Genomic DNA, 12,821 nt, shown 5'->3' on the forward strand with positions numbered 1-12,821 from the left:
CTTACAGCAAAAGACTACCTAGCAACTTTGATACTAGGGGCTATTCAGGAGAATGAGATAAATACCAGATCTCACCACAAGAGCAATAACTCTATGAGGGAACCTCCTGTATTGAGTGATGGAACAGTGACCTCTGACCCCAAGTAAGATTGCATTTTACCCATGATGTGTTTAGAGCTGGAGTTTGACTGCAAATACACAGGGGGGGGGCAGGGTTTCATAAAATATGGAAGCTTCCCCGTGCGCCGCCATTGATTAGCGGACCCCCACCTGCTGTTAGAATTCCATTGACTCCCATTCATTTTGGCGTCACTTTGACAGCAAATAACTTTACATCTGAGGCGTTTAAAGACTCCATTTGTCCATTATTTATTTCTAAAGAAACACGAAAATGTATATATGCATAACCACGCGACTCTCTGTCGCACAGTAGAGAGATTACCGTATGGACAGGAGGAGAAGCTCGCGGGCAATCGGGGGGACGTGGAGGCAAAATGACAAAATAATTATCCAGAAAACTTAGCAAAAGTTGCTCCTGCTCCAAGCTCATGGACACCTCCTACTCACATTCTCCGTCTCTGCAAGTTTCGGAAGGGAATGATTCAGATTTCTCTCGGCACAGCTACTAGAAGACAGACGGGTTACTCATGTCACATCTACGTCGTCAAGCTCAGTGTGAGTCTGCGCAGTACGCTCGACCATCAGGAAGTGAGTGCTTCTAATTGACTTCACTTGTCTCCGTTGAATCCAATGGGGTCGCTGTGTCCAGTTTATATACTGTCTATGCAAATACATGGGAAATATGACTGTACATGAGGCCAGTTTCGCAACCTGGATCATACAGTAGATCATATACAAACTGCAGTGAGCATGTTTCAAGTTTTTATGAGCATATTTCATATACTCTTGTGGTTTAAACATGAACCAGCATCGTATACACGCACATATTTCATCATGTCTTCTTCAAATTAGATATATATGCCAAAAAGGACATTTCTATGTCAGTGGACAGCGGTATGTCTGATCATGAACGTGGTGACATGATGAATTAGACTGTAGTGCTCATAAACGTAATGTAAATATTATTAGACCTTTTAAATGTTCCTCTGCGTTTCTCACTCATTCTTGGGAGTTTGTTATCATATAGGATTATATTTTTAAAATACATCAAGGTGCACTCAACTCTGTTTTTTTTTGTTTTTTTTTTATGTGTCATATTTTAATATTCATTATTCTGTATAATAAGTGTGTTGTAGGTCATTGTTTTATTGGTTGTTGTCTCCCCTCTTCCCCACCACTTTTCCACAGCTTTACACGCCCATTTCTTGATTTCTTGCTTTTAAGCTCTTAGGTGTGAAAGGCCAGGCTATGACACTTTAAAAGTCCTTTATTTGGCTTGTTAGATAGTTAGATAGTATAAAAGATACCTTCAAATACAGAAAATTTATCAAAGGGGTTCTGTCATAAAAGATTACAAATGAACAGAAAGACACAATATTATTTAGGTTAAGTACACAAACATTCTGCATCATCAAAATCTGGTAATGTGATTCACATTCGCAAGCCATGAATTCATTTTCTATCATCAAAAACAAATGAACAAGAAACTTACAGTTTTTTGGAAACTGTAATTTGTACAGTTTTTGGAAGTAGCGCAAGTGCATGAAGTACGTCAGAAATAGAACAGGGCCTCTGTTTACTCTCAAGGGCTTTTCACACTGAGCTTAACCCCAGGTTATCGTCATTCTAAACACCATTTTTAAACATGGGTTAGCATGGCTTTTGCCGCATTGCGGTGTCAAACTTGTACAGTGTGAAAATACGCGTGTTAGAATGTTACGGCTACATTCTTACTAACAGACACCCAATTGCGTGCCACAAGTGAACGTGAAAGAATTCTGTTTACCCGGGGTTTAGAATGACCCAGTGTGAAGAGCCCTTCAGTGTCTTTTTGACAGTGTCACTGATTATAATGGGTTTGCATTGATTTTGTTGCATCACACCACTCGTGTCCGATGTAGGCATGGTGTTGTCATGGTTGTGGTCAGGAAGAAGATGAGGTGAGGCACAGAGGATTTAATTTGCAGAACTATTAACTTTAATATACTAAACAAAACAAAGATACAAGAAAGGCAAACACTTGTAACAGTATGAGCTAACAAACAGCACCAGACAATGAACTGAACTAAGAGAGGACAAAATATACACAGTTAACCAATAAACTAAACAAGGATCAGGTGTGTGAAATCAATTAAACAATGAGCGGACGAGACCACGGAGAAGCTGGCGGCAGACAAGAGCCCAGAGTGACCCAGAAGATGGCCAGGATGATGGTGACCCACTGTGGAATCGATGAAGGGAGGAGCCAGGATGGAATCATGAGCCCAAATGACAGAGGTGCCACTGGGAGGTGTGGAGACCCAGGCAGAGTCCAATGGACAAAGAAACCAAGCAACACCGGAGGACCAGGAGATGAAGGTGAAGCCGCAGTGACGGGTTCCAAAGGACTGAGGCGAAGCAGGTGTTAGTGAGGACTGAGGCAGAGCTGGAGGGAATAAGGAGCCCATTGGAGCCGAAGGGGTGGGGGAACGAGGCACAGCCGAAGAGGTAGATTGATGAAGGACCAAAGTGGAGCAGAGAGAGCGAGGAGCCAAGGAGGAGCTGACTGGTCGACGAGCCGAGGTGGAATAGTGGGCTCGGAGGCCCAAGGCAGAGCCAGGGGATTAACCCTCTGAGGTCGAGAAACGCGCCGACGCGTTTTGCTGGATTTTTTTCACATAGCAGCAACATAAACTTAAATTACTCCGTAATTTATGGTTATACAGAAAAAAGAAATATAAAAAAATAATCTGTGATATTTCTACTTTTGTATGTGTCCACTTACAATCAAATCAAAACATTGTGCTTTTGTAAAATAAAGAAAATAAACAGGGTGTGCGTTCTGCCTCTCCGTCGCGGTGAACTTTTTTTTCTTGAGCACGTCTATAAACTGAAACAAAACTCAGCGAATACTTCTCACACATTTATGAGCCATATACCTTTATACACATTTAAGTGTGTACTTTTAAATGATCGGATTCAAACTGAAAACAAATATTCTCTGTTTAAGTAATTTGTATAAAACCAACAGGATGTCCAGTTTCTCAAACGCTTGCTAATTACTTTTTAATTCGACACGCCCACTCGCGCAAAAGAGATTCACATGCAAATCTCCACATGGAACGCGAACGCCCTCGTTACCTCAAACACAAAACACCAAAACACTTCACAAGTCTCTGCTTTTCGTCGAGTTTGGAAGACACGCTGTGAGCTTACATGGATTTACCTCAGAAGAAGAAGAATGCGATTTGAAGACAAGAAAGATGTAAGGTAAGAAATTCTTACTTATTAGTTTATGGTATTGTTGCATAAACTTCACATTGCAGTTGAACTGTTGCTAGATATATGGTGAATATTATACTATTTAGACCCGTGTTTACTGTTAAATACTGTTTGTGGATATCTGCTCAAACATAGATATGTATAACCATAATGTTTAATATTTTGGAGCGCGATGGCGTTTTAATGTATCATATTTTGGAGCGCGATTGCGTTTGAAAGGAAAAATGCACCAAACATTAGGCTTTATGTTTTTACTATTATCTCATTTCATATCATCATAACGAATGGAAACATTTGAAGTAACATATGATAATCAATATATTTTTCTCTAGCGTAGTTGTTCTTGAAATCTTTTGGAAGATTTAATTTATTGTTATTATTATTTTATGCAGCACTGCGTAGCCTATGCCTACAAGGCACAACAAACCTGGTGTTCATTTTATATTGTTGGAAACGTGTGTGTGTGTGTATTCTGTGAATTTTAAAAAGAAATTTTAACCAGAAAAATCTAAAATCTATTCCCAAAATCGTGCAGCCCTATAGTTTCTCTTGATATCAGTATGTTCACAGTTTTTTCATTTTTTTTTTCTTTCAGGGACCAGATGCAACTGAGTCCTGCTGACTTCAACATTCACATGAGTCTCTGTACATGAACATGGTAAAGTGAAAATCAAACACCTTGGAAAAGAAAGGTATGTTTTTAGGAATGGCACAAAGGTCTCTGTCTTTGGATCATTGTTTTCAATGTGCTCTTTTGTCATTTGTATTTTTGGAATGTGTTGTGTTGTAAATAAATCCAAACAATCTAAAAGCCATTCTTTTTAAAATCTCTTTGTGCAAGGTTGCTCTGAATGACAGGGCCTGATCGCTCCTAATAGGGCAGTTAGGGGAGTGTCTTTGTCTTTCTCAGGTGTAAAAAGCTTACATATTCATGAGATGATCACGCCTCTTCGCATATGGCTTTGTCACACAAAACACGTCTTAGAAATTTTAAATCAATATATTGTCTTATCTGAATGAGCAGTCAGGGTGATTTTCACATAGTTTTGGAGCAAATATTCTAGGCTATGTCAAACAATTTTCAAAAGTCTTGTGAAGAAATAATCAGTATGGGTTTCATGGCCTTATTTCAGTGAGAATTTTTTTTTGTATTTTCACAAACCACGCATAAATGTCATTATCTCAAAACTACAAACTTTTACATACATGCTGCTGATATATTATTGTAGCAGAGTTTGTGCTGAATACAGTGTAATTAGACTTTAGCCATGAAAATGTCACTAGTAACAGAAAAAAACACAAATGTCAGAGCATGTCAGAACACCTCCAGAGCCCAGAAAACAGCTCAGACCTCAGAGGGTTAACACCAAGGCGGAGTTGGGGACCGGGAAGCCCAAGGCGTTGTAGCATTGTTGGGCTGAGTTGGCAGAGGGGGAGGAGCTGAGGAGCCTAACGGGGCTAGCAGAGCTGACACCGACAACTGAACGGAAGAGGAGGGAGTCGGAAGCTTATCAGGACTATCAGTGACAAAGGAAACATGGGGCTGGTCATAACCATTAGCGATGATGTAGACTTGAAGCTGGGCTGAACCAGTGGTGACAAAGAAGACTTGGAGCTGGGTGGGACCACCGGCAATAAAGAAGACTGAGAACTGGCTAGCAGTGACGAAGGAAAAGTTGAAGACAACTTGGGGCTGGGTAGAACCAGAGAACACTAGGCAATTTTGATGCTGGATAGAACAAGTGGAGGAGGAAGGGCCTGGGCACAGGAAATCATCAGGAAATCTATCACTCCAGACTGAGAGACAGATATCTGGTGTCGTCGTAATTCACGGATGGACGAGATCTAAAAACCTCTGTTTGCTCTTCGAGGAAGCAATCCGCCTGTGAGAGGAGGATGATTTGAACAGCTGCTAGATCCATATATTATCCTTTCCTCGGTTATGACATTCACCAGTAGGGTTAAAATATCTGACATATTAAGCATGTAGAGTAATAAGCCAAGAGTTAGTAACTTTAAGGTAATTAAGTGAAATAATCATTAAAGACATTGGTCATCCAAAAATGTCATTTTTAGTTTACAGACTTTTTTCAGTGTGTTAAAATTCATTGTATGTTTTATGTATTTTGTTTCCTGAAACAGGTCACTGATTCTGGAGAGGACGGAGGGAGACGCTGCCTCTAATTAGTCCCCATGAGGAGAGAGAGGATCAGACACAGACAGCAGTATTTGCAGTATCCAGCTGTGTGTCTTTGAAGAGCAATAACTCTATGAGGGAACCTCCTGTATTGAGTGATGGTACAGTGACCTCTGACCCAAAGTAAGATGCTACATAGCAAAGACAGTAACATAGAGATGCAATGAAAATTTAATTGATTGGCATTTTTAGAATATTTATGGTAGATTTATATATGCAATGTAGATTTGTATTTAAAAATCATAGCTTCAAAAAATATTAAGACAATATATGTACCGATATTAAGAAATATCACATACAGTAACTCATACACAGATTTCACTGTCAGAGTGAGGGGGTGTTCACAAATAAACCATACAGATTAAAGATTGAATTAATAGATTAACATTTTACATTTGAGAACAAAATGCCAATGTTGGCTAGGTTTGAATATCTGAAAGTGCATGATGCATTGAAAAATATTTTAGCAAAATGTTTTCTTTACTGTTCTACTGAAGAAAATTACTTTGCACTTGAATGTTTTGAGTTTTTCATTGAAACATTTTTTCTTTGTCTGTTTCTTAATTTCTCTGAAGAATGGAGAGAGATGGTATGATCAGATCTGTTAACTCTTGTCAGACCCACATCACACAGCAAGAGGAGACTGGAGACCTACAGAAACCAGAAAATGATGAACTACAGAGAGTCAAAGACCAGCACAAAACCAGCATGAAGAACAAGTATGAGAGATTTTTTGAGGGAAACAAATTACAAGGGAATCAAACTCTTCTGAACAGGATCTACACACAGCTTTACATCATAGAGGGAGAGAGAGAAGGAGTGAATGAAGAACATGAGGTTTTACAGATGGAGAAAACAGCCAGAACACAACACTCTCAAGACACTCCAATCTACTGCAATGACATCTTTAAAGCCTCACCTGAACCAGGATGTGAGGAGAAAGAGCAAATCAAGACTGTTCTTACTAAAGGCATCGCTGGAATCGGGAAAACCATATCTGTGCAGAAGTTTATTCTGGACTGGGCCGAGGGAAAAGCCAATCAGGATGTAGATTTCATGTTTGTGCTTCCATTTCGAGAGCTGAACTTGATCCGAGATCATCAGTACAGTCTTCACAGACTTTTGCTGGACTTTCATCCTGAACTTCAAGATCTGGACTCAAAGATTTACGAGCAGTGTAAAGTTGTATTCATCTTTGATGGTCTGGATGAAAGCAGAATGACAATGATGCTTTCAGACACTCAGACAGTTTCTCAAGTGACTGAGACTTCATCAGTGGGTGTGTTGATGTCAAACCTCATTAAAGGAGATCTGCTTCCCTCTGCTCTCATCTGGATCACCTCCAGACCAGCAGCAGCCAATCAGATCCCCTCCAAATACATCAACCGTCTGACAGAGATTCAGGGATTCAATGAGCCTCAGAAGGAGGAATATTTCAGCAAGAGAATCAGTGACGAGCATCAAGCCAGCAGAATCATTTCACACATCAGAAGAGCAAGAAGCCTCAACATCATGTGCCACATACCCGTCTTCTGCTGGATCTCATCCACTGTGCTTCAGAAGCTCCTGGAAGAAGATCTGAGTGCAGAAATCCCTCAAACTCTGACTGAAATGTACAGCCACTTCCTGCTGATTCAGATCAACATGAGGAATCAGAAGTATGAAGAGAGAGATCCAGAGAAATTTCTGCAGTCAAACAGAGAAGTGATTGTGAAACTTGCTGAAGTGGCTTTCAAACAGCTGATGAAGGGCAATGTGATGTTCTATGAGGAGGACCTGATTGAGAGCGGCATAGACGTCACTGATGCCTCAGTGTATTCTGGGATTTGCACTGAGATCTTTAAGGAAGAATCTGTGATTCATCAGAGGAAAGTCTACAGCTTTATTCATCTGAGCATTCAGGAGTTTCTTGCTGCTTTCTATGTTTATTACCATTATGTAATGAAAAATGTTGACACATTGCAGTTTATTGATGTGGTGCATAATTTGCTTAAAGCTGCAGTAGATAAAGCCCTCGAGAGTGAGAATGGACATCTGGATCTGTTCCTGCGGTTCCTGTTGGGCGTCTCACTGGAGTCCAATCAGAGACTCTTACAGGATCTACTGACACACACAGAGAACAGCTCAGAGAGCATCAGGAGAACCACACAGTACATTAAAGAGAAGATCAAAGATGGACATGGACTCTCCACTGAAAGATCCATCAATCTGTTCCTCTGTCTACTGGAAGTCAAAGATCAGTCTCTGTCCAGAGAGATTCAGGAGTTTGTGAAATCAGACAAACACTCAGAGAAGAAACTCTCTCCTGCTCACTGCTCAACAATCGCCTACATGCTTCAGATGTCAGAGGAGGTGCTGGATGAGCTGGACCTCAAGAAATACAACACATCAGATCAGGGTAGAAGAAGACTAATACCAGCTGTGATGAACTGCACAAAGGCTCTGTGAGTGTTACAATGAAGAAAATGTTTTAGTATAGCAGTATTATCATCTCTGTAATAAATTATATTTTATGATGTTCACAAGAAATAAAATCATATTGAATTTTGAAATGTAATAATTTGAAAAGTAATGTTTTACTCTCTTTCAGTTTTGCTGGTTGTAATCTCACTGGTCAGTGCTGTGAAATTATATCATCAGCTCTACAATCCTCAAACTCTGTCCTGAGAGAGCTGGATCTGAGTAACAATGACCTGCAGGATATAGGAGTGAAGCTGCTCTCTGATGGACTGAAGAGTCATAATTGTCATCTGGAGATACTCAGGTTTGTGTACAAAGTGGGCAGTGCTGGTTAGATTACTTACAAGTTGTAGTCATTTACTGGTACCAAATTACATGACAAAAAGTTAGCAACTTAATAAATTACATTACACATTTAAGGTAATATAATCTGACTACTTGTTGATTACTTTTAGATTACTTTTGGCCTAACTTGTTTATCACATTGATTTGAATATGATAATCTTGTATCATATATTGTTATAAAAATACAAAGAGAAAGAAAATGTTTTCTGTTCTTTATCATCAACTACATGAAGTGCATTAAATATTAAATTTCATCATGGTTTCCCAGACTGGGGGTTGTGATGAAACTGCAGGGGTTTGTGAGTTTAATGAGAAGCTATTAATTAAATCATAAAAATTAAAATAAATAAATAAATAATTTAAAAATATATATAAATATTTATTTGTTTACCTGCATGTCATATCCATTAACTGACATCAGAGAACTGTGAACTTAATTTTAAGATTGAATATTATTGTGATTAATATTATTATTGACTTATTTTGTATGTGACTTCAACAGTCACCATAGAATGTAAAAGATTTCTAAATTTTAATGTGTAATTCTAATGCAACATAATGCATATCTCTCTGTAGGTTGTCTGGCTGTATGGTGACAGATGAAGGCTGTTGTTATGTGTCTTCAGCTCTGAGTTCAAACCCATCACACCTAAGAGAGCTGGATCTGAGCTACAATCACCCAGGACAATCAGGAGTCAGGCTACTCAATGACAAACTGAAGGATCCAAACTGCTCACTGCAGATACTCAAGTATGTTTGGCAGTCTGATACATGTGTGTGTGTGTGTGTGTGTGTGTGTGTGTGTGTGTGTGTGTGTGTGTGTGTGTGTGTGTGTGTGTGTGTGTGTGTGTGTGTGTGTGTGTGTGTGTGTGTGTGCATACACGCACTTGTATATAGCAGGGATTGATTTTATTCTTAATTGTTAAGATTAACACTGCATTGTTGTCTTGTTTAACATACATTATCAATCATTTTTGACCCACAAAGGAATGAATAGGGCTGAGCACTATGGCCAAAATTGTATATGAATGAATAAATACATTTTTTCACATTGTATTACTCTCGAGTTTAAAACAGAAGTTACTCAAACTCAAACTAAAAATTAGGTTGTGATTGTCTTTTTTTATGCAATGTAAAACACACTTTACAATACAATTTACACTGAAAAGCAACTGTGAAAGGTGCTAAATATTGAAATGACAAAATAAAAATACTAAAGCTAGCTATTAACAGGTTTGGTTTTGTGGATATTGACAAGTTTGTCATTAGATCAACATGAAAGTTTGTGATTTGTTTGTGTTAGTATTAATGAGGTTTTACTGTTCCCCTGAAAGTTTTTTATTTTTGGTGTGTATTTGTCTAGTTTGAATAATGGTGGAACTTTCAGGATCTCACCAGGACTGCTAAAATGTAGGTCTACAAACACCACATGTATCAACATAGCTTAAAAACTGTCCATGATACAGTTCTAATCTTTCTTCTCGTGTTCAGATGCCTGTGATCTCACACTGGATCCAAACACAGCAAATGCTAAACTCATTCTTTCTGATGACAAGAGAAAGGCAACTCTTGTGGAAGAGCCGCAGCCGTATCCGGATCATCCAGAGAGGTTTGAGAACTACGAACAGGTTCTATCTCGAGAGAGTCTGACTGGACGCTGTTACTGGGAGGCTGAATGGAGCGGCTGGGTGGATATAGCAGTGACATATAAAGGAATCAGCAGGAAAGGAAGAAGTGATGACTGTGATTATGGACTCAATAAAAAGTCCTGGAGTGTGAGCTGTATTAAAGGCAGGTTCACAGTCTGGTATGATAAAATCAGCATTGATATTCCTGTACCTTTATCAGGATCTACTAGAGTAGGAGTGTATGTTGACGTGTCAGCCGGCACTCTGTCCTTCTACAGTGTCTCTGACACACACACACTCACACACTTGCACACATTCAACACCACATTCACTGAACCCCTCTATGCTGGCATTGGGGTTTTTTATTCCAACTGCTCAGTGTATCTCTGTCAGATTTAACAATCTACAGCAGGGAAATAGCAAATAATGTTTCTCACACACCAAGTGAAATATATGATATGATATAAATATTTTTTTTTAGCTCTGTACCGACAAGTTATTTAGTTTGTGTTTAGAAGTTTGTTGTGGTGTTCATACCCTTTTAATACACTGGTAACACTTTACAATAAGCTCTCATTCATTAACATTAGTTCATGTATTACAGTTTTTCTCAATCGATTTGACACATTTTTCCAAATTAATGTAGATGCTCTCAAAACCATTTACACAGCAGACTAAGCACTATTATGTTGGCAAAACATTTCAGTATTCACTGCATAATGAAGCACTGCATTTTATTCTAGTAATGCATTTATCAAAAATAAATAGTAACATCAAAACTACACGCGTGTTATAAGTTGATTTGATGATAAATTCAGCTGTAGATACGCAAATACATGAATGAAAATGTTCATGTTCTTTCATTGTGTTCTTCAAAGTACGAGTTTAGTTGTATAACAATGGGTTTTTCAAACAAAAAATAAATAAATAAGTAAATAAGTAAATAAATAAATGTTCTGCAATCATTGAATCAATGAATTTTATAGATCTTTGCTCTCAATTACATCTGTTCAAATAATTTCAGCAACATCACAGCATATATTTTCACGAGTCATGGATTGAAGAGGAAAAAAGCTGTGAATGCTGGATCCATCCTTGTGCCTCAACTTCTCAGCAGGCTTCTTCCATGGCTTGAAGACTTACTTGGTTCTAAGAGTTGTGATCATATACTTTCCATCTCCAAGAGGAGAAAATGCTGTAAGGAACACCATCCTCAAACCACTCTTGCACCAGTGCTGAATGGTGAAATTGGACATTGTTCCAAACAACTACAGAATTTTGCTTAATTTGTTCGGCCCCAAGACAGCCTTGTGTGCCACAACAACACCAGTGGATTGCAGCACTTGTTGTCCAGGGACATTGACTGTGGCACAATGTTTATATTGGGCTGAACTCTCTGTCCAGTTTCCCTCAAGAAAAGACCATAATTTATGACATGGTCAATTAGGGTGGCTCGGATTTAATTTGAAACTTATCCTTCTACCCCTCTTCTCTCCTCTTATACCTTGCTCTCCCCTTCCCCTCTGTCCATGTCTTCTTATATTTTCTTCTCTTGCTCTTTCCACTAATACCATTGCCTTCCACTTTACCATCTTTTCTCCCTCTACTCCTTTTTCTACATCCTCAGCTCTTGCTTCTCCTACATATTAAACTCTTCTTGCTCCATCTCCTCTTCCTATACCATCTGTTCCTTTCCCCTCATCTCTTTCTACCTCTTCCATTGTTCATCTCCCTCTCAATATTACCATTCCTCTATCCTCTCCAAAACCTCTCACTCTTACGCCTTTTCCCATTTTTTTTAATTTTTTTATAGTTTTTGTAATTGAGCTGTGTCAGCAATTAGGACATTTGCATTTCCTGTGTTGGGTGTATTACTAACTCAGCAGATGTGTATTTGGGGCCAATTTAGAACATTCCAAGTGCAACTGAGAATTTAACAAATAACAGAGTTTTTTTTTTTGTGTGTGTGTTTGGAAAAATGGTGCACAAATGATGGTGAGCTGTAAAGTTAAAAACGCCTAAATAATACTGTGAACGCGCAATGAGAGATAATAATAAATTTTCATTTTTGGGTGAACTATCCCTTTAAGAAAAGATTAATAAATACTGTAACAAATGTTTTGTTCATTGTTAGTTCATGTTAGTTAATACATTGACTAATGTTAACTAATGAACTTTATTGTAAAGTGTTACCATTATTTTTGCAAAGCATTAACATTTTAGGTAAAATAGATTGAAGTGAAAAAACAACAACAAAAAAACAATGAGGAAGTGAAGAGGTAATTTTATATAAAAGAGAGAGAAAAAAGGAAGAGGGGTGAGCGAAAAAAACAAAACAAACGTGTAGGTTATCAGAGTGGGACACACGCTACCTGAAAGCAGTCATTGTTATTAGTTGCTGGAGGAGTTTCTGTGCATGCGCTGACTGGGTGCGATCACCAAAGTGAAATTGAGCTCTGCATGGTTTGCTTGCCTGGTGCAACACAATCCAGCCCGGTTCGTTCGCCTGCCTCAGGTACTAGTGGTGATGTCCATCATCTTTTAACCACCCCACGCCAAGTCTCCAAACTCTTTCCCTGGTTTGCGGCCGCTTCACAGACTGCTTCACGCAGTTAACACACACATACCGCACACACCAAACGCTTGTTTTGATTAGTTATTTATTTACAGTACAGGCCAAAAGTTTGGAAACATTACTATTTTTAATGTTTTTGAAAGAAATGTCTTCTGCTCATCAAGCCTGCATTTATTTGATCAAAAATACAGATTTTTTTTTTTTATATTGTGATATATTATTACAATTTAAAATA

The 12,821-nt window shown here is 38.6% G+C and overlaps 1 protein-coding gene across 1 annotated transcript; it reads left to right on the plus strand.

Annotated features, from left to right (window-relative positions):
• Positions 1-7: 7 nt before the first annotated feature.
• Positions 8-10,860, plus strand: LOC309495385 (NACHT, LRR and PYD domains-containing protein 3-like). The gene is made up of 7 exons (XM_082165092.1): positions 8-143; positions 5,524-5,701; positions 6,154-8,022; positions 8,169-8,342; positions 8,960-9,133; positions 9,747-9,793; positions 9,875-10,860. Exons 2-7 carry the CDS (start codon positions 5,652-5,654, stop codon positions 10,408-10,410), a joined length of 2,850 nt encoding a protein of 949 aa, XP_082021218.1. The 5' UTR covers positions 8-143; positions 5,524-5,651; the 3' UTR covers positions 10,411-10,860.
• The last annotated feature ends 1,961 nt before the right edge of the window (positions 10,861-12,821 follow it).

This window comes from Leuciscus leuciscus (genome assembly GCF_965113295.1).
Source record: "Leuciscus leuciscus genome assembly, chromosome: 3".
Classification (NCBI taxonomy): Eukaryota; Metazoa; Chordata; class Actinopteri; order Cypriniformes; family Leuciscidae; genus Leuciscus; species Leuciscus leuciscus.